Source organism: Scyliorhinus canicula, chromosome 27 (genome assembly GCF_902713615.1).
Source record: "Scyliorhinus canicula chromosome 27, sScyCan1.1, whole genome shotgun sequence".
NCBI classification, from domain to species: domain Eukaryota; kingdom Metazoa; phylum Chordata; class Chondrichthyes; order Carcharhiniformes; family Scyliorhinidae; genus Scyliorhinus; species Scyliorhinus canicula.
In genome coordinates this window covers 7,688,226-7,712,903 of record NC_052172.1, presented here as the reverse complement: position 1 = coordinate 7,712,903, position 24,678 = coordinate 7,688,226, and the positions used below count along the sequence as shown (strand labels likewise).

The 24,678-nt window shown below is 49.4% G+C and overlaps 1 protein-coding gene across 1 annotated transcript in view; it reads left to right on the top strand.

Annotated features, from left to right (window-relative positions):
• The first annotated feature begins 2,697 nt into the window (after positions 1–2,697).
• LOC119957944 (phospholipase A2 'basic'-like) overlaps positions 2,698–24,678 on the top strand; it is a 38,565-nt gene continuing 16,584 nt past the window's right edge. Inside the window, exons 1-3 of the mRNA XM_038786164.1 lie at positions 2,698–2,833; positions 16,203–16,471; positions 22,132–22,297. Coding sequence (XP_038642092.1) covers positions 16,390–16,471; positions 22,132–22,297 — 248 coding nt within the window. The 5' untranslated portion in view covers positions 2,698–2,833; positions 16,203–16,389. The remainder of the gene's footprint in view (positions 2,834–16,202; positions 16,472–22,131; positions 22,298–24,678) is intronic.

Genomic DNA, 24,678 nt, shown 5'->3' with positions numbered 1-24,678 from the left:
CGAGGCTAACAGGAAGATCGGGCAATACGGCCACACTCTGTGGGGTCCTTATCCTTTTTCAGAAGCAACGAGATAGACCCCTGCTCCAACGTCTCTGAGGGGGTGTCCCGTGCCAAAGATTCCCAAAACATGCCCAGCAACAGTGGACACAACTGATCCGAAAACTTCCTTCAAAATTCCATTGGAAACCCATCCGGTCCCGGTGCCTTCCCTGCCTGCATGTGTTTCAACGCTATCAGAATCTCCTCCAGGCCCAGTGGTGCCTCCAGTTCCCCCCACAATTCCTCCACCACCTTGGGAATCTCCAAACCCACCCAGACTAGTGAACGGCAGTGCTGTGGGGTGAGGGGCTGCAATTGCTGGACTAATTTGGTGAGGCTCAATCAGCCAAGAATGTTTTTGTGGGAGGGGCAGGGGGTGAATTGAGGCAGCAAGCAGTCTGCTCGCTGAGGGGGGGAAGCCAATAGGTATGGAGGGGGGCAGGGGACGGGGTAGGGAGTTAACTGTGATCAGGTGAGTTTCATAGTCTCACCTGATTGGTGGGGCAGGTGGTCATCTTAGGTGGATCTGGGACCTAGGAACTGGTGATGACGCATCGCGGTGGTAATGGCTGACTTGAGGGTGAAGGAGAGGGTGAGAGGCCTCTGACAGGGTTAGTCACCTGGAATGTGCGAGGTCTGGGGGGGGGATCAGGAAATACGGTGAGGGCTTTTGCATATTTAAAGAGTATGGCAATGATGTGGTGTTTTTGCAAGAGACTCACATGTGGGTGCTGGACCCCGGTAGGCTCCGGAAATGCTGGGCGAGCCAGGTGTTTCACTCGGGTTTTGATATTAGGGCCCGGGAGGTGGTGATCTTAATTAATAAGAGAGTTTGGTTCCGGGGAGAGGGTTATAGCTGATCGGGGTGGACGGTACGTGATGGTAGCAGGGGCATTAGCACAGGTGTCGGTGGTTCTGGTGAATGTGAACACCCTGAATTGGGACGATGTATCGTTTATGAAACGGCTGCTGGCTACAGTGCCGGATATGGATACCCACCAATTGATTTTAGGGGGGAATCTAAACTGTGTGTTGGCCCCGAAGGTGCATCGAGCAGGGATGGTGACGGTATTGTCAGCATTTATGGAGGAGATGGTGTGAGGGGGGGGGCGGGGCAGGTTTGGGTACACAAGATGTGTCCGGGGCCTGATTATTTGATGCTGAGTCGGACTCTTCTCGCTGGGGTGAAGAAGGCTGAGTACTCGGCGGTGGTTATTTCACATCAGGCCCCACATTGGGTGGACCTGGTGTTTGATGTCGGTCAGGGAGGGGTGTAGGGGGTGGCGGTTAGACGTAGGGTGCTGTCGGACTTGGGGTTCTGTGTGAGGATTCCGAGGGCCATACGGGAGTATGTGGAACATAATGATAATGAGGAGGTCTCTCCCTCGAATTTGTGGGAGAGGCTGCAGTTGGTGATCAGGGGAGAGATCAGAGTGTTAAAGAACATGTGGACGGGGAGGCGAGGGATGAGCGACAGAAACAGGGGGATGAGATTCTAGAGATAGGTCGTAGGTGAGTGAGGGTCACGACCCCGGAGTTTTTGGAGCGCACGAAAAATCTGCAAATACAGTTTGACTTGCTGTCCACGGACAGGGCTTTGCGGCAATTGAGGCGGGTGAATGGGACGGTGTATGAGTATGGGGAGAAGGCCAGCCCTCTCTTGGCTCACCAATTAACGTAGCAGGATGCAGCCAGGGAGATTGTTCAGGTTAGGGATTTGGAGGGGAGGCTGGACTCAGCCCCGGATAAGGTGAATGGAGTGTTTATTTTATGTGAGCCTGTATAGGTCAGAGCCTCCGCAGGATGAACGAGGGATGGCAGAGTTCCTGGGTGGGTTTGGAGTTTCCCAAGGTGGGGGAGGAATTGTGGGTGGAACTGGAGGCACCACTGGGCCTGGAGGAGATTCAGATAGCGTTGAAATACATGCAGGCAGGGAAGGCACCGGGACCGGATGGGTTTCCAATGGAATTTTAAAAGTAGTTTTCGGATCAGTTGGGTCCACTGTTGCTGGACACGTTTAGGGACTCCTTGGCACGGGACACCCTCTCAGAGACGTTGGAGCAGGGGTCTGTCTCGTTGCTTCTGAAAAAGGATAAGGACCCCACAGATTGTGGCCACATTGCCCGATCTTCCTGTTAAATGTAGATGCCAATAAATTCGCCAAGGTATTGGCTTTAAGGTTGGAGTCTTTCCTTCCGGAGGTGGTCAGGGAAGATCAGAAGGGGTCTGTGATGGGGGTGTTGTCTTTCAGACGAGGTGTTGGACTGAGGTCCTGTCCACTCTCAGGTGAACGTAAAAGATCCCAAGGCAATATTTAGAATTGGGGGGGTCGTTAACAGCAGTGACTGGCCAATGGGGACAGTTGCATAGTGACCACTGTTACCAGACAGTAATCCAGACGTCGGGACTAATGCTCCAGAGACTCGAGTTCAGTTCCCACCACAGCAGCTTGGGGGGAGTTTAAATTCAATCAACTAATAAATCTGGAATAAAAAACAAGCTCGATGTCCAGCAACACTCAATGTGTTGGATGGGAACAAGGTTGGTCTCAGTTGTGATACCCTCCAGGTTGCATAACTCTCATTTGTGTGTAAAAATAACTGGTGCCTGGGGAAGGTCTTCTGCTCCAAGTGTGTCTGGACCCCAGCAAAAGAAAATAGATCGAAGTTACAATGTGAACATATTGAATGATGTCAGTAAAGTCTACGATGGGTGTGTGAAATTTTCCTACTGTTTTGACTGAAAAAGAGCGAGCAGGTTGTTTTGCAGACCGGTGGAGTCCAGCATTTGGGGTAATTGATCATTTTGTGTTTTCTTGCATATACAGTGTGTTAAAATGTTGCCGTATGTTATCTTCATGATTCAAACAAGTGCAATGTCTAACTTCTTTGCAGAAACACAAGTTTTTCTATTCATTGTTTGATTGTTTTCCCTGTGGGATTTCGCCCGAGAGAGTCATGGCCAAGTATCAGTTTTGGGTGAAGCAGGTTGAGGGGATATTGGGCCAGGACCTCAGCTGTAATTCCAGCTTTTGTTTAAGTTCATACCTCCTGTTATCTCTCTATTTCTATTATCGATCTCTCTGCCCACTTTTATAATGCAAACAACTTTTGTGAATTTGTTCCAGCCAGTGTCATTAATAATTACTAATTAACACGAATATCAAAACAATGTTTGAAAGCTGAAATAAAACAAGATGCTGCAAATCGTCAGCAGATCAGGCAGCATCTGGGGGGGGGGGGGGGGGGGAGGGAGACAGTCAACATTTCAGGTTGATGACCATTCACCAGAACTGGGAAAGGTTGGAGATGTAATAGGTTTTAAGCAAGTACAGAGGCAGGGAGAGGCGAGGGAGAAAAGAACAAATGGGTATCTCTGAAAGGGTGGAGTGCAGGAGAGATTCAATGGCAGAAGGGAGGCTTGGGCAGGTCAAATGGAGATGGAAACACAATTAGGTGTAAATTGAGGGAGGTGGATATGAAATGAACTGAAATGAAAATTGTTTATGTCACAAGTCGGCTTCAAATGAAGTTACAATGAAAAGCCCCGAGTCGCCACATTCCGATGCCTGTTCGGGGAGGCTGATACTGGAATTGAACCATGCTGCTGGCCTGCCTTGGTCTGCTTTAAAAGCCAGCTACTTATCCCAGTGTGCTAAACCAGCACAGCGAGACCTTGGTGTCCTCGTGCTTCAGTCGCTGAAAGTAAGCGTGCAGGTACAGCAGGCAGTAAAGAAGGCGAATGGTATGTTGGCCTTCATGGCGAGAGGATTTGAGAATAGGAACAGGGATATTTTACCACAATTGTATCGGCATTGGTGAGGTCACACCTGGAGTATTGTGTTCACTTTTTGTGTCCTTATCTGAGGAAGGATGTTGCTGCTATGGAGGGAGAATAGCGAAGGTTTACCAGGCTGATTCCTGGGAGGGTGGGACTGTCATATGAGGAGAGACTGAATCGGTTCGAATTTTAGAAGATTGAGAGGGTATCGCATGGAAACTTAGAAAATTCCAACAGGATTAGTCAGGTTGGATTCAGAAAGAATATTCCCGATGGTGGGGAATTCCAGAACAAGGGGTCTTAGTTTGAGGATAAGGGGAAAACCTTTTGAATTTGAGGTGAGGAGAAATGTCTTCACCCAGAGAGAGGTGAATCTGTGGAATTCACTACCACAGAAAGTATTTGAGGCAAAAATATTGTGTAATTTCAAGAAGGAATTCGATATCGCTCTTGGGGTGAAAGGGATTGTAATGAACTCCAATTGGCTTTATTGGTTGGCCAATTGGAGTATGAGCTCCCTCAATGATAGCTCATTGAGGGGGCCCATATAATCACCTGTGTAGGCTTTGTGAGCCAGTCTTAAGTTGACTGGACTGCTAGCAGCACTGTTTGTAGCTGCTCCTGTAATATCGTTATTGTAAATAAATATTGGTGTGGTGACGGAATTCCTGCCTCCCGTGGATTACTACAGGCATCAAGGGGTGTGGATGGGAGGCGGATCAGGGTATTGAACGTGATTATCAGCCATGACCATAATGATTGACGAGGAAGGATTGAAGGGCTGAATGGCCTCCTCCTGCTTCTATTTTCTCTGCATGTATCTAATGTGCGGCGGCTGCTGAATGTGGCGCTGACCCCTGCGGCCAGGCCGGTACCGGAGATAATTGTATCATTGGTCACGGAGAAGGTGTTCGACTGGGTGGAGTGGGGGCACCTATTCGCGGAGTTGGAGAAGTTTGGGTTTGGACCTGGGTCTGGGCCGTGGGTGCCGCCCTGGTTTCCAGTATTTGCACCAACACCAGGACCTTGGGGTCTATTTGGTTGCATCGGGGTACGAGGCTAACAAGAAGATCGGGCAATACGGCCACACTCTGTGGGGTCCTTATCCTTTTTCTTTTCTTTTTTTTATGAATTTAGAATACCCAATTTGTTTTTTCCAATTAAGGGGCAATTTAGCGTTGCCAATCAACCTTCCCTGCACATTTTTGGATTGTGGTGGCGAAACCACCCAAAGGCACTCGAAGAAACATGCATAGGTGATCCTTCACAATTTCTTAAATGTTTCTATTGTGCGGGGTCTGGATCTGGATCACCTCATTACTATGCAGATCTGTTTCCCATTTGCACCTTTGGCTGAAACTCTGCACCTAGCCAGAAACTGGTTTCTGTACGTGCAGAATGCAAAACAGTCTTCTGCAAGCTGCTTGTCCTCACTAAGACTGTATTTCCCTGCAGCCTTAGCAGTTCTCCATTTTGTAGCCCAGTGTCCATCTTAGATGGCTACATTCCCTCCTTGTGATCCTCACAAGAAATTGTGAAGGATCACCTATGCATGTTTCTTCGAGTGCCTTTGGGTGCACTCTTTGGGTTCCCTGACCTTAGCAAGTTCCTGGGCGTCTAAGCTTTCTTTAACTATGGCAAGAAAAATTTTATCTCACATTTCTACTTGGCGCTATGTCAAAGGGAACCTCTACCTATCACAACTACTATCCTTATCTCATTTTAAACATTTTATTACAGTCTAAAAACCTTATCCATTCACACCACATTACATATCACTTTCTGACTCGGCAGTCGAGTTCAGAACAATATAATACATTAGTATCTTCTTTATTCACATATTGCTTTATTCATTTCCTAGGCATCAAGGGGTTGGGGGGATTGGTGAAAAACGAAAATAGGGGATTGAACTCCGTAAATGGTTGAGGCAGGAACGGGAGGCTCTCCTTTTCCTATTTCCTCAACCTGAGGGTCTGTACAATGATGTAGAGAATTGCAATCACCAACAGTGATTCAATCACATACGACATTGAGTACCATGTCATGAATTTTGTGCACCAGGTCTGAACTTCGCTGATCAGAGCTGAGCACGGGGAAGTTGGTGTGAGGGAAACATTACCGGCGGGGGTTGTGGGGGAAACGTGACTTGCTTCCACATATACAAATACAACAACGTTTAAAACTAATAGGTAGGCTTCCATCATGGTCTTCTCTTCGTTCTCTTTGTCCTCTTCCTTCTGTATGGCCGATCCTTGCCGTGAACCCTCTTTTGTCTTCACAAAGCTATGGGATCAAGCACAGTATCTGTCAATACACAGTTTAATATCCGTACTTGTTAGTGTATCTGTCCTCTCATTCCAATTGACCCTTAAATGACTGGCCAAGTCACACCCTGTGACTCCCCTCATTTTTTTTTTCAAATGCGAATTTAGGAGCAGAAATACACCTAACAACTTTCCTCCTGCGAGCCGTCTCGCAGGCTTTGCCAATTTACCATCCCAATGTTCCTGGATGTAAATAGCATGTGGGATGGCGGCCTAAGGGCTACCTAACGAAAAATGAAAGCAAATTTTGAAACGAAAAGGTCGAATGGGTTGCGTATGGGCCGCTACGGGTAAGATTTGGATGGAATCCCCGTGTAAGGCGTGCTGTGCCGTACCCGAGCTTGGCTGACCAAAATGGGTTCTCAGACAGGGCGGGTCCTCAGTGCCGTTTCTCCACTGCCTGAGTAACCTGGAATGAACGGGCAAGAATGTGTTAACCGTGGGATTGCAGCCTCTATTACCAGAATAGAGGGGCACCTAAAAACAAGGGAGGAGCCAAGATGCTCCTTGTGAAAAGTTGAGCTGTGCTCCAGACATTTTAGCCATCATGTGAGGTGGTCACAATCTTTTCAGCTGAAAAGAAGATGGCCAACCTCCAACTGAACCATTAACATTAAAAGACAAACAAACGTAAACTTACAAACAAAACATACGTGCAGGTTCCATCAGAAAGGATATCGCTTCCCTCAAGCGGTTCCTATTTTACATCATCTGGACACCTCACTTTTCCTCTGCCTCTGTGAACAGGGTCACAAAGGGGTTGCCGTATCGGGAGTTAGACACCGTGTCATCCTGCTCTCCCGGATCCCACACCCTTGTGTGGATCAGGCATGCAATCTTAGAATTATGTGACCGGGGGTCACTTTCATCATTACGGACAAGTCTCCATGAATTGTCCCTGTGCCAAAGTGTGGGGTCTAAACTTGAAGGGGCATTGTCGGGGTCGTCGGGGTCGGGTGGTGGGTCTGGGTATTTAACGTAGGTGACCTCCATGGGGTCACTGGAGTCAGGGTTGTAGTCGCTAAAGTGTGGGCTGTAGGGTTGTCTGCTGTGGCTGTCCTGAAAGTCAGTGTCAGTTTCGCTGTCTCTGCTGTGGCAGCTTGTGGGCGTTTCGGGGCGTGGTCTGTTGTGGTCAGTGGGCGGAGTCGTGGGCGAGTCCGATGATGAACTGGTCTGTGAGGGGGATGGTGGAAACGTGTCTGTAGTGGGCGGGGGGAGATGTTCTGCTGCGTCCAGTAAGACATGGTGTGCGTGGTTAGACTGTGTTCCATATGCCTTTAGCTGGTTGATATGAAACCACGTAGTCTTTCCATTGGGGTATTTTATCCTGTAAACTGAGGGGCTAATTTTGTCCGAAATTGAATACGGGACTGAAAATTTTGGTGCCAAAAAACTGCTGGGGTTATACACAGATAGCTTTACCTGTTGCCCAACTTGAAATTCTGTGGGGTGTACGTTCTTATTAAAGCAAGCTGTGCTTTGTTTGCGTCGTTTTCCCAGTTGAACTGCGGCTGCGATCTGTGCAGACCTCACAGTCTCAACTAGGTCTTTAACAGCTTTCTCATGTGTGAGGGCCGTCACTTCGGGGCTAGTCATGTCCAGTCCTAAAAGGAATTCTGTACCTTTCACAGGGCGTCCTGTCATGAGTGTGTGTGGGGTGAAATCTGTGGATGTTGAAACCGTGTTGCGGATAAACATGAGTGCGAATGGGAGTACTGAATCCTATGTAGAATTGTTTTCCTGAACCATTTTTCTAAGGGTCGATTTTAGGGTCTGATTCATGCGCTCTACAATCCCGCTTGACTGTGGGTGATACGCAATGTGAACATTTTGTTTAATGCCGAATATGGTCAGGACGTTCTTCATGACACGTCCTGTGAAGTGAGATCCCTGGTCCGAATCTATACTTCTGGGTAAACCCCATCTCGTGAAGATGTGGTGGGTCAGGATCTTTGCAGCTGTCTTAGCTGTATTGGTTCTTGAGGGGAATGCCTCTACCCATTTGGTAAAGGTATCAATCACAACCAGCACGTATTTATAGCCATTCCTGCAAGGGGGCAATAGTCCTATAAAGTCGATCTGGAGGTTTATCCAGGGGCCATTAACTGGTCGAGTATGCCGAAGCTGTGCCTTTTTGGAATACCTCTCTGGGTTATTCTGGGCGCAAATAAGGCAATTCTCGATGTAATGGGTAACATCGGTCCTTAAATTAGGCCACCAACAGAGTTGCCTGAGGTGCCTCGTGGTCGGGTCGATCCCTTGGTGTCCATGACTGTCATGGAACAAGGCAATCATTTGATTTCTATCCTGCTGTGGGACCACATAAAGCTGGTCCTTGATGATCACACCCTCACGTGTGGTCAGAGCGTGTCGGAACTTATCATACTGTGGCACAAAATTGCCTTTAAAAATCTCCCTGAGATCTTCATCCTGCTTCTGTGCCTCGGCTAAATCTTTAATGTCCGTCTGTGAGACTTGAACTGCACTCACAGGGGCGCTAGCTGGTGCGCTAGCTGGGGGTGTCCAAAAGTGTCCTCGACTGGAACCTGCTTTTGCCAGTGCGTCGGCTTTTACATTTCCAGGGGGGATGACCTATGGTGGCTTCTAACTTTGATAATTCCAAAGGTCCTATCCTTCGCTTTGTCTAGGATGTGGCGGAGTAAAGGGGTTGATGGAAGGGGTTTCCCGTCTGCGGAGACGAAACCTTGTGTCCTCCACATGGGTAGAAAATCCGTTAAACTGTTGCAGACATATAGACTGTCCGAATATATGTCTGCCGGGCTGGGGAAAGAATCGGGGTGGTCCACTATGTAAGCTATGGCCGCGAGCTCTGCTGCCTGCGCGCCTAAGTGACCTGGCAATTTTAATGCAATCTCCTCTAGGGGCTGGTTTAGCTCACCAGGCTAAATCGCTGGCTTTTAATGCAGACCAAGCAGGCCAGCAGCACTGTTCTATTCCCGTACCAGCCTCCCCGGACAGGCGCCGGAATGTGGCGACTAGGGGCTTTTCACAGTAACTTAATTGAAGCCTACTCGTGACAATAAGCGATTTTCATTTTCATTTCATTTTCTAAAGCGTGACCCTGCGCGTCCTCGACATAGATGCCGCATCCAGTGATACGCTCACCATCTAAAACTGTGGATGAACCGTCCACGTATATTTTCAGTGGGCCACACGTGTCTGTGTGTTGGGGGCTTTGTCTTGGGTTCCCTATCTTCCGGTGGGGTGTCTTCGCTATGAAAGGTCCTGTGTTGTGTAGGGGTGCTACAATTTCGCATTCATGGGGCTGTCCTGGATATTGGAGGTTGTCGGCTAAAAATGTGTGTGTCCGGGTCCGTTTAACCGTAATGTCGCGTCCTTGTAAAAGTAATGTCCACCTAGCTGCCCAAATCTGGCTAACTGAACCGTCCTTCAGTCGACCGTCTAGGAGTAACTGTGTGGGGGTGTGCTCGGTCAAAATGGTGGTGGGGTTGAGTCCGGTAATGTAGGAAAAGTATTGAACTGCCCAGAAAACTGCTAGGAGGTGCCTCTCGCAGGCTGAAAATCCTTGTTCTACTGGGTCTAAAAGTCGGGAGGCATAAGCCACTGGTCTTAGCTGCTCGTGCCGTTCCTGAAGTAACACGGCCGAGAGGGTCAGATATGTGCTCGCTCCCTCTATTGCATAGGGGGAGAGTTGGTCTGGGACTTGTAGCGCGGGTGCTGCGCTAAGGGCTTTCTTTAACTCTTCCACAGCCTCTGTATGCTGCGGAAGCCATTCCCAGGGGGCTCCTTTCTTAAGGAGGTCTGAGAGTGGGGCTGCCTTTGTCGCGAATCCATCGATATGGTTCCGACAATAACCAACCAGTCCTAAGAACGACCGGAGGGCTGAAACATTCTGGGGAAGGGGCAATTTGACAATCGAATCAATCCTTTTGAATTCAATCTCGCGTTTGCCGTGCGTGATGACTGTACCCAAATACATCACTTTATTTTCCAATATCTGGGCCTTTCTGGGGTTAACTTTACATCCAATCGAGGCTAAAAGTTCCAGGAGCTCGGCCAGAAGCGTAATGTGCTCTGCCTTTGTGTCTGTCTGCAGTAGTAGGTCGTCCACATACTGTACCAGACATTCGGGGCGTGAAAACTTTGCTAAACCATTTGCCAGCTGTCGGTGGAAAATGGAGGGGGAATTGTGGAATCCTTGTGGGAGGCATGTCCACGTCTACTGCTGTCCTTTGAATGTGAAGGCAAATTTGTACTGGCACGCCTTTGCCAATGGGATTGACCAGAAGCCATTGCTAATGTCCAATACCGTGAAATATTTGGAGTGGAGTCCCTGTTTGAGCATGGTCTCGGGACTTGTTGCTACCATGGGGGCTACTGCTGGGGTTACTTTGTTGAGCTCCCGATAATCAATGGTCAGACGCCATGATCCGTTGGGCTTTCTCACTGGCCAAATAGGAGCATTATTGGTCGAGGCTACTGTTCTAAGTACCCCTTGCTCCAATAAGCTACCTATTACTTTCCCTATTTCTCCCTCTGCTTCTAGGGGAAATCTGTACTGTTTCTGTGGTCGGGGGTCAGGTCCCGTAACGTGAACTTGTCCAGTCATTCTGCCGCAGTCGTGCAGGTGACTGGCAAATGCTGTCCTGTGTTTGTTTAAAACTGCTCTCACTTGTTTGTCCGTGCTTAGTGTAGTCAGGTCGAAAGAATAGTCGCCTACTGCGCTAATCCGATGTGCGTACTCTCCTACTGTGAGAGTAGCGGGTGCTCTGTCTGACCTTGCCATTCGCCAGACACACTGGTTTACTGGGTCGAACGACAGGCTGTGGGCATTCATAAAGTCTATTCCCAGTATGTGTTCTGCTGTACGGGGAAGATTTACTAAAACGACGGGGTGTTTGGAAGAGATGTTCCCTAGCTGGATTGCTACGGGGGCTGTAATGTGTCCCTGCTGTGAATGTCCTGTAAAACCGCTGAGTGTGATGGTGGAGGTGGTCGGCCACATGTCTGCCTGTGCCGTGGTGGTGGAATTAATTGTGGTGCGGGACCCTCCTGTGTCCCAAAGTAACTCTATGGGCTTCCCTCTAACCTTTGCTGTGACTACCGGTCTCCCGGATTGATCCCAAAGAGTGTCACAGACCCAAGTGGGGGAGCCCGAACACCGTCAGTCCGTTCCGTCCACATTGGTCTGTCCTGACTGTAGCCCTATACTATGGATAGGCTTTGCTCTATTTCTGTTCAGAGTGCCTGTCTGCTGGCCTCTCTGTGATCTTTGGGGTGCATTGCATTCCTTAGCAAAATGTCCTAAATGGCCACAGTTGTAGCATTCGAGCGACTTCTGTGGAGGGCTGTTCTTCCCTTCGTTTACCCATGCGGGGCTTTGGTGTGCTCTCACTGCCTGAATGTCCGCTGCAGCCTGAGCTTCCTCTGGGGTCTTTATTTTAATTTTGCCCTGAACCGATTGTTCCCAAGCGCGGGACAATCTTTTCAGAACCCATTTCTCTTTATGGGCCTCTTCTGAGGGGTCATAGCTATTGCAAGCACTCTGTCCTGCATCTGTGGCATGGGAAATTATGGTGCGCGTCCATTTGACCATGTTGTCATGGTTCAAATGCGCTCGGTTTAAATCGCCGAAAACTGCATTGAAATGGATCCACAGCCTTCCTGCAAATGCTGTGGGATGCTCTGTTCTCTTTTGTCTGCATTTATTTAGTCCTTCAACTGGGTCTCCTCTATTGTATCCTATTGCATCTAAAATGGAGGTGTGCATTTCCTCTAGTGTGCCTCCTCCAACGTTCTGTGTGTCGGGTAGGGCTGCTACTACAGACGGGTCTAAGCTCAGAACCGTGAGCTTAACCTGCTCTCTCTCGTCCAGGCCGTACATGGTTGCCTGTTGTTTCACTTTCGCGAAAAATTGGTGGGGGTCTGAGGTGGGGAGAAACGGAGTGATTTTCTCACACGCGTCCCTGAGTTGGGTTACAGTTAAGGGGGTGGTGTAGGTGATATCAGGTGCGCCTTCTGTGGTCGCTTTCCTTTGGGTGGTGACTGGATTCATAGGTGTGGTAACTATCTGATCTGTGGGGGGTTGGGGTGCTTTCCTTTTCTGTTACGCTGCTGGCGCACATGTTCCTTGAACATAGCGCTGCGCTGTCTCACTCAATTCCTGCCAGTCTGGGGCATTCTCCTCATCTAACTGCGTTCCAAAAGTACTTTGGAACCCATTCTGCACTGAAAGCAGAGATTGCAGCTCCGCAATCTGCTTCCTACACTTGGCATGATCCACTGTGCTTTGTCTTTGTTCTGTGGTGGCAGCATGGAGTGCTCTTAAAGCTGCTTTTAGGTCTGCGCATTGCCTTTGCAATGTCTCAACCTGCTTTTCTGATTCTTCTCTTATCAGGACTGCACGTTGCACATCCTGATAGGCTTTTTCATACTGGGTCTGGGAACTGCTCAGATGGGCTAGACATGACTGATGTGCCCTCTTGGCATCATCCACCTCTCTACCCTTCTCTGCCAGCTTCCCTCTTAGTTCCATGTTTTCCTTTTCTATGTCCCTGACATCAACTTTGCTCATCCTATTTCTCTCTTCTAACTCTGCTCGGAGCGTCTGAACGACCTCCTCAGTGCCTCGCAACTGTGCCAAACAGGACACGATTGCCATCGGCTTGCGTGCTTTACTTAAGTTCTTTTTATGAATTTGAGAGAGGTTCTCCCACCAAGTATGTCCTATACTTCCGGGACCTGTCTCCTCATTCGGACAGAATTCGTTCCAAAGGGGCCATCCCTTTCCTTGCAGATACTTGCGGAGTTCCAGCTCCCACACGGGACACTGACCTACTCGGCTACTGCTGGTCGCTGCGACCACAAACCTTTCTGGGTTCATGAGGCGTTCCATTGCCTGCATGGCCATTTTCTCTTTCTCTCTTTATTTAGGACAGGGGGTGTTGAGGTAATGTTTTACAAGACGGGTAAGGCTTTCGCTATGTTCCGCTTAAAAACTCCCGACAGAACGTTGCAACAAAATAAGCTCTCAGGTTAACCTTACAACCCTGTTAGTACGCATGCACAAAACACACTTCCGAATTATCTTTATTGGTTTGAACACATTGATTACTTGTGATTTTTCCTTTTTCTCCAATCAGATTTCTAATTCAAATTTCTGGGTCCTCGACGGAGTGGGGGTGCCACTTGTAACCGCGTCCCGTCAGGATGTCGCCACTAAATGTTGCTCGTTTTACTGGAGTGTGATTAACACGCCTCCGTTTAAAGGCCGTGTGCTTAACACTGCTATGGCTCTGTATGTGTAATTATGCTCGGAGTCGCCAGGTGCCGTATTGAGACACCGTCACACGTATATCAAGGTCAGGTTCAAAGCAATAAGTCTTAACACCGATTAGTAAGTCCAAACGATTGGTGTTTATTATAACAAATATAATAAATACACATGCATACGCTAAAGAGACTAACTTACTTCTAATACTAAACAACAAAATACTTATCTAGACAGGAACAGGCAAGGTCAGGGAACAAGGCCTTCGTCCCGTTCTTGGTCTGCAACTTTCTGATTCGTAAAGTTGTCAAGATCTAGCAAGGTCTGGATCACGTAGCGATCGTTGTTTTGGCACTTACAGTTCGATGGCTGAGGCTCAACGGCCGGTGATGAAACTGGAGTCAGGATGCGATGTAACATGTCTGGGCCGGAGCAAAACAACAGACCGAACCATGTGTGGGACCTACTCTTATAGGTCCTAGAAGTCCGTGCCCTCTTGGGGCGGTTCTTTCACCTGCCAGGTATCGATTGGGTCTCTCCCAATCGATATTTTCCAAACTCCCCAATCTGAGGGTCGTTCCTTGATGGGTGGGGCGGTCCCTACGGCTCTTTGTGTTGGTTGCTTTGGTGCCATTCTGTCTGGGCGTCTACGGAAAAGTATCCATTGATACTTAAATGTTTCTATTGTGCGGGGTCTGGACTGGATCACCTCATTACTATGCAGATCTGTTTCCCATTTGCACCTTTGGCTGAAACTCTGCACCTGGCCAGAAACTGGTTTCTGTACGTGCAGAATGCAAAACAGTCTTCTGCAAGCTGCTTGTCCTCACTAAGACTGTATTTCCCTGCAGCCTTAGCAGTTCTCCATTTTGTAGCCCAGTGTCCATCTTAGATGGCTACATCAGTCAACTATATACAACACCCAGTGGGGCGGAGCCACGGAAGAGCAACAATATATAACTCAGTGAGTAACAATGGAACAATCATTAACCGAGAATATATACAGCGCTGTAAGTAACAGTGCAACAACAATGGAACTACAATAACAGTGGTTCACCACAGGTTCCTAGGCCCCAGGCCCACCTAAGATGGCCACCCGCTCCACCCAATGAGTGAGACAAAAAAAAATCACCTGATCATGGTTAGCTCCTCCCCCTCTCCTGCCCCCTCCATACCTACTGCCTAACCCACCCCCCCGAAGCCAGCAGGCTGCCTCCTGCCTCAACTAACCCCCTGCCCCTCCCACAAATAACATTCTAGACTGATCGAGCCTCAGCAGACTGGTCCACCAAATTGCAGCTGTGGATAAATGTATCAATTTAATAGATTGATCACTACTGTAGATAAACGTAGCAGGTCATCATTCACAAAAAACAGAAGAAAAAAAACCCAAAAAATAAAAAAAGTAAAAACAACAAAAATTTAAAAAAATTCTTTTTTGCCTTTTTGGCCTTATTAAATTACCTATAGACCCTATAAAAGGTCTAAACTAGCCAGCATTAATCCAGAATGCAGCTTCGATTTAAACAACTTTAAGTCCAAACCTCCGATGACTTCTCCCACTTACTTTACAAGTCAATGCATTCATTTTTTTCCAAACATTCTCATTCACGTTTCTGTCCCCCTCCCACTCTCGCTCTTTCTCTCTTCAAATTAAACCTTCTTGGGGCGCTGAGGGTCTTGAATTGAGGCCTAGTCAGAGAGGCTGCATTAAACCTCAGGAGACAATGATACACAGGCCACAATACACAGCTCCCGGTAAGTCCCAGCCGGGTCTTAACAGGTCGGGGCTGAACTGGCCAACCTTATGTACAACATAGATTGACTTTCCCTGTCCCCTTAACGAGTCTGATGATCACGCTCCAGCTCGAGGGCGGGGGTGGGGAGGGGACGGGGGAGGATGGTGGGGGGTGGGGGGGGGGAGGTGAGGCTACTCTACCCCAACATCTCCCCAAACATCTTCCAATAAAATGGGAGTTGGGCCTTCCACCCCCTCTGTCACCCCCACAATCCAAATCCTTCAGATTGTCCTTCAGCGCTTTATTCACATCGGCCGTCAGAGCCGCTTCCGCTTCCAGAGAGGAGATCTGGGGCGGGGTCGGAGAATCGCCGGCGGGCGGCGTGAATCCCACCCCGCGTCTCCGACACCGGCTGCCGAATTCTCCAGCACTGTTTTTTTGTCGGGGGTGGGGATTGCGCTGCGCCGGCCGGGATTTACGAAGGACCAAGCGGCCGCCCGTTTTTGGCCAGTCCCGCCGGCGTGCATTAGACCAGGTCCGTACTGGCGGGACCTGGCCCTGAGGGTGGCCTGTGGAGTCCTCGGGGGGGGAGAGGGTGGATCTGGCCCTGGGAGGGGCCCCCACAGAGGCCTGGCTCGCGATCGGGGCCCACCCATCTGCGGGCGGGCCTGTGCCGTGGGTGCACTCTTCCCCTCCGCGCCGACCTCTGTAAAGCTCCACCATGACCGGCAGAAGAAACCCCCTGCGCATGCGCAGGAAACACACCACCGGAAGCCAACCTGTCACAAAGCTGACCAAATCCAACAACACTACACATGTTTCTCAGTAATATAACTCCAGTAAAATAGGGACCTTTCCTGGGACACGTTTACTGGGATGCAGAGCTACACAACTCAGTCAGTAAATTCACACTCCGATAGATGAGGGACATCATTAATCTGATCATTGTGACTGAATAAATTGGAGTGGGAATTGTGCTGGACTTACAGCTGAGTGACTCGGTCTGAGTGCTGATAGCTGAGTGCAGCCTATAAAGTGACACTTTCTCCATGTCCTCACTTCTCAGTATTTTGCTCAGAGAATTCAAGCCGAAAAGCCCCGCACCAGAACAACAGGTTCCTCAAACCCCTCACACGTTGGACAACAGCAAAATATTTGAATCAGCAGCTGAGGCTTCTTCACCGTATTTGCATTTGCTGAGCTAATCTGGGTTGTAACCAACCCAAGAGCTGAATAAAAGAGGCAGAGCCACGATGAGACAAACATCGATCACTCGGAGGAAACGAGAAGTCATGGAGTCCCTGAAACTCACTGCGATCCTCATCGTGCTCGGAGGTAAGTGATCAACTGGAGACCTCAGGGATGTGCTGCAGGAGAGGGGGGAACAGAAAGTGAGGCAGCAGCAAAACTGGGGGGAATTCAGAACAGAGAAGTTGTCAATGAGAAAAAAGTTAAAAGAAATGTGAAAACCTGTCCTGGGAGTGTTGATGGGGACAGTGTCGAGGGAGCTTTACTCTGTATCTAACCCCGTGCTGTACCTGTCCTGGGAGCGTTTGATGGGGACAGTGTCGAGGGAGCTTTACTCTGTATCTAACCCCGTGCTGTACCTGTCCTGGGAGTGTTTGATGGGGACAGTGTCGAGGGAGCTTTATTCTGTGTCTAACCCCGTGCTGTGCCTGTCCTGGGAGTGTTTGATGGGGACAGTTTCGAGGGAGCTTTACTCTGTATCTAACCCCGTGCTGTACCTGTCGTGGGAGTGTTTGATGGGGACAGTGTAGAGCGAGGTTTACTCTGTATCTAACCCCGTGCTGTACCTGTCCTGGGAGTGTTTGATGGGGACAGTGTAGAGGGAGCTTTACTCTGTATCTAACCCCATGCTGTACCTGTCCTGGGAGTGTTTGATGGGGACCGCGTAGAGGGAGCTTTACTCTGTATCTAACCCCGTGCTGTACCTGTTCTGGGAGTGTTTGATGGGGACAGTGTAGAGGGAGCTTTACTCTGTATCTAATCCCGTGCTGTACCTGTCCTGGGAGTGTTTGATGAGGAGAGTGTAGAGGGAGCTTTACTCTGTATCTAACCCCGTGCAGTACCTGTCCTGGGATTGTTTGATGGTCAGATTGTGAAACTCACTCCCACAGGAAATGTTTGAGGTGAATATTATTGATGGCTTTGAGGCGAAGCTCGGTAAGTACATGAGGGTGAATGGAATGGAAAGTTACGCTGCGAGTGTTAGAGGAAGAGGGATGGGAGGAGCCTGGTGTGGAACAGATCCGGACAGGCAGAGAGATGTGTGATCACCAGAAGGGGCAGACTGTCAGTGCAGGAATCCCCTGTGGTTGTCCCCCTCTTGAACAGGTATATCGCTATGGATACTGTTGAGGGGAAAACAGCAGCAGCCTGAGCAGTGGCTCTACGGCTGGCTCTGATGTGCAGCAGGGAGGGTCAAAGCACAGAAGAGCAATAGTCATATTGGACTCTATAGTCAGGGGCACAGATAGGCACTTCTGTGAATGTGAAAGAGACTCCAGGATGGCATGTTGCCTCCCTGGTGCCAGGGTCCAGGATGTCTTAGGATGGGTCGCGGGCATCCTGAAGGGGGAGGGCAAACAGGCAGAAGGTCAGAAGGTGAAATAATTGACCTTAACATAATAAAACAATATGTTAAGATTCCAACTAGGGAAGGGGCTGTACTGGACCTGGTATCGGGAAATGAGCCCGGCCAGGTGGTAGAAGTTTCAGTAGTGGAGAATTTTGGGAACAGTGACCACAATTCAATACGTTTTAAAGTGCTGGTGGACAAGGATAAGAGTGGTCCTAGGGTGAATGTGCTAAATTGGGGGAAGGCTAATTATAACAATATTAGGCGGGAACTGAAGAACCTAGATTGGGGTGGATGTTTGAGGATAAATCAACATCTGACATGTGGGAGGTTTCAAATGTCAGTTGAAAGGAATTCAGGACCGGCATGTTCCTGTGAGGAAGAAGGATAAATACGGCAAATTTCGGGAACCTTGGATAACGAGAGATATTGGGGACTTTGTCAAAAAGAAACAGGAGGCATTTGTCAGGGCTAGAAGGCTGGGAACAGACGAAGCCTGTTTGGAATAGAAGGAAAGTAGGAATGAACTGAAGCAAGGAGTCATGAGGGCTAAAAGGGGTCACGAAAAGTCATTGGCAAATAGGGTTAAGGAAAATCCCAAGGCTTTTTGCACGTACATAAAAGCAGGAGGGTAGCCAGGGAAAGGATGGGCCCACTGAAGGACAGGGGTGGGAATCTATGTGTGGAGTCAGAGGAAATGGGCGAGGTTCTAAATGAATACTGTGCATCAGTATTCACCAAAGAGAAGGAATTGGTGGATGTTGAGTCTGGAGAAGGGTGTGTAGATAGCCTGGGTCACATTGAGATCCAAAAAGACGAGGTGTTGGGCATCTTGAAAAATATTAAGGTGGATAAGTCCCCAAGGCCTGATGGGATCTTCCCCAGAATACTGAAGGAGGCAGGAGGGGAAATTGCTGAGGCATTGACAGAAATCTTTGAATCCTTATCATCTTCAGGTGATGTTCCAGAGGACTGGAGATTAGCCTATATTGTTCCTTTGTTTAACAAGGGGAGCATGGATTATCCAGGGAACAACAGGCCGGTGAGCCTTACTTTAGTGGTAGGGAAATTACTGGAGAGAATTCTTCGAGACAGAATCTACTCCCATTAGGAAGCAAATGGACATATTAGCGAGAGGCAGCACGGTTTTGTGAAGGGGAGGTCGTGTCTCACTCACTTAATTGAGTTTTTCGAGGAGGTCACAAAGATTATTGATACTGGTAGGGCAGTGGATGTTGTCTATATGGACTTCAGTAAGGCCTTTGACTAGGTCCTTCATGGCAGACTGGAAAATACGTGAAGTCACACGGGATCAGAGGTGAGCTGGCAAGGTGGATACAGAACTGGCAAGGTCGTAGAAGGCAGAGAGTAGCAATGGAAGGATGCTTTTCTGATAGGAGGGCTGTGACTAGTGGTGTTCCGCAGGGATCAGTGCTGGGACCTTTGCTGTTCGTAGTATATATAAATGATTTGGAGGAAAATGTAACTGGTCTGATTAGTAAGTTTGCAGACGACACAAAGGTTGGTGGAATTGCGGATAGCGATGAGGACTGTCAGAGGATACAGCAGGATTTAGATCATTTGGACACTTGGGCAGAGAGATGGTTGATGGAATTTAATCTGGAAAAATGTGAGGTAATGCATTTTGGAAGGTCTAATGCAGGTAGGTAATATATAGTGAATGGTAGAACCCTCAAGAGTATTAACAGTCAGAGAGATCGAGGTGTGCAGGTCCACAGGTCACTGAAAGGGGCAACACAGCTGGAGAAGGTAGTCAAGAGGGCATACGGCATGCTTGCCTTCTTTGGCCGGGGCATTGAGTATAAAAATTGGTAAGTCATGTTGCAGCTGTAAAGAACCTTAGTTAGGCCACACTTGGAGTATAATGTTCAATTCTGGTTGCCACACTACCAGAAGGATGTGGAAGCTTTAGAGAGGGTGCAGAAGAGATTTACCAGGATGTTGCCTGGTATGGAGGGCATTAGCTATGAGGAGAGGATGAATAAACCCGGTTTGTTCTCACTAGAACGACGGAGGTTGAGGGGCGACCTGTTAGAGGTCTACAACTTTATGGGGGGCAGAGACATGGTGGATAGTCAGAGACTTTTTCCCAGGGTAGAGGGGTCAATTACTGGGGGGCATAGGTTTAAGGTGCAAGGGGCAAGGTTTAGAGGCGATGTACAAGGCACATTATTTACACAGAGGTTAGTGGGTGCCTGGAAATCGCTGCTGGAGGCAGCGATAGTGACATTTAAGGGGCATATTGACAAATACATGAATAGGATGGGAATGGAGGGATACGGACCATGGAAGTGTAGAAGATTTAAGTTTAGATGGGCAGCATGGTCGGCAAACGCTTGGAGGGCCGAATGGCCTGTTTCTGTGCTGTACTTTTCTTCGTTCTTTCTTCTTTGTTGGATTCTCCAAGCGGGCGACCAAGTTTTCCCGCTGGACTAGAATCGCTCCGGGTCTGTGCTGGCACCAGGGGCAGTGCCCAGGAGTGATTCCCTCTCCCTCACTATATAAATTAATGCACGGTGGGAATCCTGTTTGATGCTGTCGGAATCCGGCTAGCGGGCCGCCAAGCGCTTTGACATCCTCTGTTTCACAGCGTACATTACATACTTACCGCCTTGACCCACCGCGGGGTGCACAGCTTCAGGGCAACGCTTGAAAATACCCTCACCAATCCACACCCGCCTGAATCCCGACTGAGAGGCCTGGAGCATCCCGAGGAGTGCAGGAAAATCGGGTTTCCAGCCCGTTAATCAGGTTTCACTGGATGCTCATGACCCATTTGCACCGCCCGCCAGCCCGGGGCGTGTAGCTCCCTGCCGCTGTGGGCGGGGTTCGGAACATCGGGCTGAATTCTCCAATTTTGAGGCTATGTCCGGAGCACGTGTCCAGTATTACGGCCAAAAGGTCGGCGCCGCCCCCGCACTGATGCTCCAGCCAGTAGGGGGCAGAGCAGCCGCACCACGTAAACCCCCGGCTTCCCCAGCAGATACGGACGGAGAATTGCCGGGTCTGTGGCCGCGTATTGCGCACGGTGACGGCCTACAGCTGTCACGCCGTACAACATGGTGCCGGCCGCGCGTGGACAAGGCCTGCCAGATAGTGACCGTCTGTGACCCCGCAGCCCCGCCGAAGCTCCTGTCACCAGAGGAGCGTTACCCCCACCCCTACCCCCCCCCCCCCCCCCCCTCCACCCCCGCCGACTGTGGCGCCACTGGACACAGTCCGCAGCTGTCAACTGTGGTCTGAGTTGACAAAATCTCAGCCCACAAGTGATTCACGCCGTTGGGAAATCGGGCCATCGGGGTGGGGGGGGGGGCATCGGGGGAGGGGGGGGGCATCGGGGTAGGGATTTCAGGTGTCGTCCTGAGGCCGTCCCAATAGCGTGCGGCGTCCTCACCGATGACGCCGTTTTGGAGGGGGCGGAGCATCGGAAGACGGGCGCAGCCCCCGATTTCGGCGTTAAAAGGGTGATTTTGGCATCGGCAAAAGGAAAATCCCGCCCATCGTGCGCTGATCTCGCTTTTCGCCCAGCGCTTGATTCTCCGCTGGATCAGGAACCCCGTTACTGGTGGCGGGTGATAGAGAATCTAGCCCGTGGAATTGTTGGGCCGAATGGCCTGGTTCCGAGACGCAGGAATCGCGTTCAGCAATTGCCCGGAGAATCCGTTTCTCCTCCTAAATCGAGGGTGGAGCCATTTTTCAGATGCTCCGCCCCCTCAAAAACAGCGTAATGGCTGAGTACGCCGCACGCCATTGGGACGTCCTCAGGATGTAACCCGAAGCCCACCCCCCGATGCTCCGCTCCCAATTGGCTGACATCCCGACGGCGTCGGCCGTGTGTGCTCACAGTTTTCTGGGACCTCGCCTGGGGTCTGCTGACTGTGTCCAGCGCCGCCACAGTTTGGGAGGGAGGTGCTTCAGCGGGGGCTGGGGGGACTGGTGCTGGGGTGAACCAGGGGTGGCAAGGGTGGTACAGTGGGGCACTATCTGGCAGGCCGGGTCCGCGGGTGGCCGGCGCCATGTTATACGGCACGGCTGCCGCAGGATGCACCGTGTCCATGCGCGGCCAAGGACCCGGCAATCCTCCATCTGTATCTGCAGGGGAAGCCGGGGCTTTGTGTGGTGCGGCTGCTAGCCCCTCCCACTGGGCGGAGCATCGGTACGGGGGCGGCGCCGACTTTTTCATTGTAAAACTAGACACACGCTCCGGCCATAGCCTCAAAATCGGAGAATCCAGCCCACAATCTCCGCTGGATTCACCAATATTCCTTTGCAGCTTCTCCTGCTTTCTAAATCGGCGTGTTGTTCAATTGTCTCCCTGCTCACTCTGTACCAGGGCTTTCCTGACACAATGATTTATTTTGTTTTCCTCTTGTAGCAATTTGGATCCCTGCTCAGGGATTCCATGATGACCGAAGCATCATGAGCGTCCCAAGGCTTGTTCACTGCCTCGATTCAACACTCCCGTACCAGCACTACAGTAACTACGGCTGTTTCTGTAGGTTTGGAGGAAATGGAAACCAGCCAGTGGATGACATTGACAGGTAAAATGAGACGATACTTGTGTAAAAAACTCTCTCCGTGAAGCCAAGATGGGGATGTATTGGACAGTGGCTGCACATCCACTGTGTGTGGGATTGACTGGTTAAAATGTTACCTGGACTCTTTGAATGCTGAAAATCCTAACAAGGTTAAAAGATTTGGAAGTTCCACAAGTTTCATGTTTGGGGATGATAGTACTCCTGAAGTCGCTGAAAAGAGTGGTGATCCTTTGCAATATTGCTGGAGTGAATCATTCCATTAGCACGGATGTTGTATCAAGTGCGATACCTTTGCTTCTGAGCATTTTTATAAATGACCTGGAGGTGGGCGTAGAAGGATGGGTGAGTAAATTTGCAGATATCACTAAAGTCGGTGAAAGTTGTGGACAGTGCGGAAGGATTTTGCAAGTTACAGAGGAATGAAATGAAAATGAAAATCGCTTATTGTCATGAGTAGGCTTCAAATGAAGTTACTGTGAAAAGCCCCTAGTCGCCACATTCTGGTGCCTGCTCGGGGAGGCTGTTACGGGAATCGAACCGTACTGCTGGCTTGCCTTGGTCTGCTTTCAAAGCCAGCGATTAGCCCTGTGAGCTCTACAGCCCCTGTTATATAGGGGAACATAGATAAGCTGCAGAGCTGGGCTGAGAGGTGGCAAATGGAGTTTAATGCAGAAAAGTGTGAGGTGATTCATTTTGGAAGGAACAACAGGAAGACAGGGTACTGGGCTAATGGTAAGATTCTTGGTAGTGTGGATGAGCAGAGAGATCTCGGTGTCCATGTAATGAAATGAAATGAAATGAAAATCGCTTATTGTCACAAGTAGGTTTCAATGAAGGGCAGCATGGTAGCATTGTGGATAGCACAATGGCTTCACAGTTCCAGGGTCCCAGGTTCGTTTCCGGCTTGGGTCACTGTCTGTGCGGAGTCTGCACATCCTCCTAGTGTGTGCTTAGGTTTCCTCTGGGTGCTTTGGTTTCCTCCCACAGTCCAAAGATGTGCAGGTTTGGTGGATTGGCCATGATAAATTGCTCATAGTGTCCAAAATTGCCCTTAGTATTCGGTGGGGTTACTGGGTTATGGGGATAGGGTGGAGGTGTTGACCTTGGGTAGGGTGCTCTTTCCAAGAGCCGGAGCAGACTCGATGGGCCGAATGGCCTCCTTCAGCACTGTAAATTCTATGACTCTATGAAGTTTCTGTGAAAAGCTTCTCATCGCCACATTCCAGCGCCTATTTGGGGAGGCTGGTACGGGAATTGAACCGTGCTGCTGGCCTGCCTTGGTCTGCTTTAAAAGCCAGCGATTTAGCCCAGTGTGCTAAACCAGCCCTTACATAGATCGCTGAAAGTTGCCACCCAGGTTGATAGGGTTGTTCAGAAGGCGTACGATGTGTTAACTTTTATTGGTAGAGGGATTGAGTTTCGGAGCCTGAAGGTCATATTGCAGCTGTACAAAACTCTGGTGCGGCCGCATTTGGAGTATTGCGTGCAGTTCTGGTCGCCGCATTATAGAAAGGATGCGGAAGCATTAGAAAGTGTGCAGAGGAGATTTACCAGGATGTTGCCTGGTATAGAGGAAAGATCTTATGAGGGAAGGCTGAGGGACTTGAGGCTGTTTTTGTTCGAGAGAAGAAGTTTAAGAGGTGACTTAATTGAGGCATACAAGATGATCAGAGGATTAGATAGGATGGACAGTGAGAGCCTTTTTCCTCAGATGGTGATGTCTAGCACAAGGGGGCATAGCTTTAAATTGAGGGGGGATAGATACAGGACAGATGTCAGAGGTAGGTTCTTTACTCAGAGAGTAGTAAAGGAGGGGAATGCCCTGCCTGCAGCAGTAGTGGACTCGCTAACATTAAGGGCATTTAAGTGGTCATTGGATAAACATATGGATGATAAGGCAATAGTGTAGATGGGCTTTGGAGTGGTTTCACAGGTTGACACAACATCGAGGGCGAAGGGCCTGTACTGCGCTGTAATGTTCTATGTTCTATGAGCAGACCATCGATGAAGAACGCACACATGAAACTGGATATGGAACAGGATAAGGCAACAGTTCTTGGAAAGACGGTGGGCTTACAATTTACACAGTCGGTACACTATTGTATTCCATTACTGACAAATAATATTTCAGCTGCAGTTGTTTAGGTAGTGTAATTGGCAGTTGGAAATCAGTTTAGCTGATAGAAAGCTTGTTGTATTAAAACTGCACTGGCAATTTGCGCATCCGTCTCCTCGGAGGCTGAAAAATTATTAAAGGATGCAGGGGTAAGGGATGAAGTCCATACTAAGCTGATAAAACAGGTTAGTGATCGCTGTGAGGTTTATGGGAAGTACAGAAGGACACCATTACAATATGTTTATTTGGCATTTTGTCAATTTCGCAG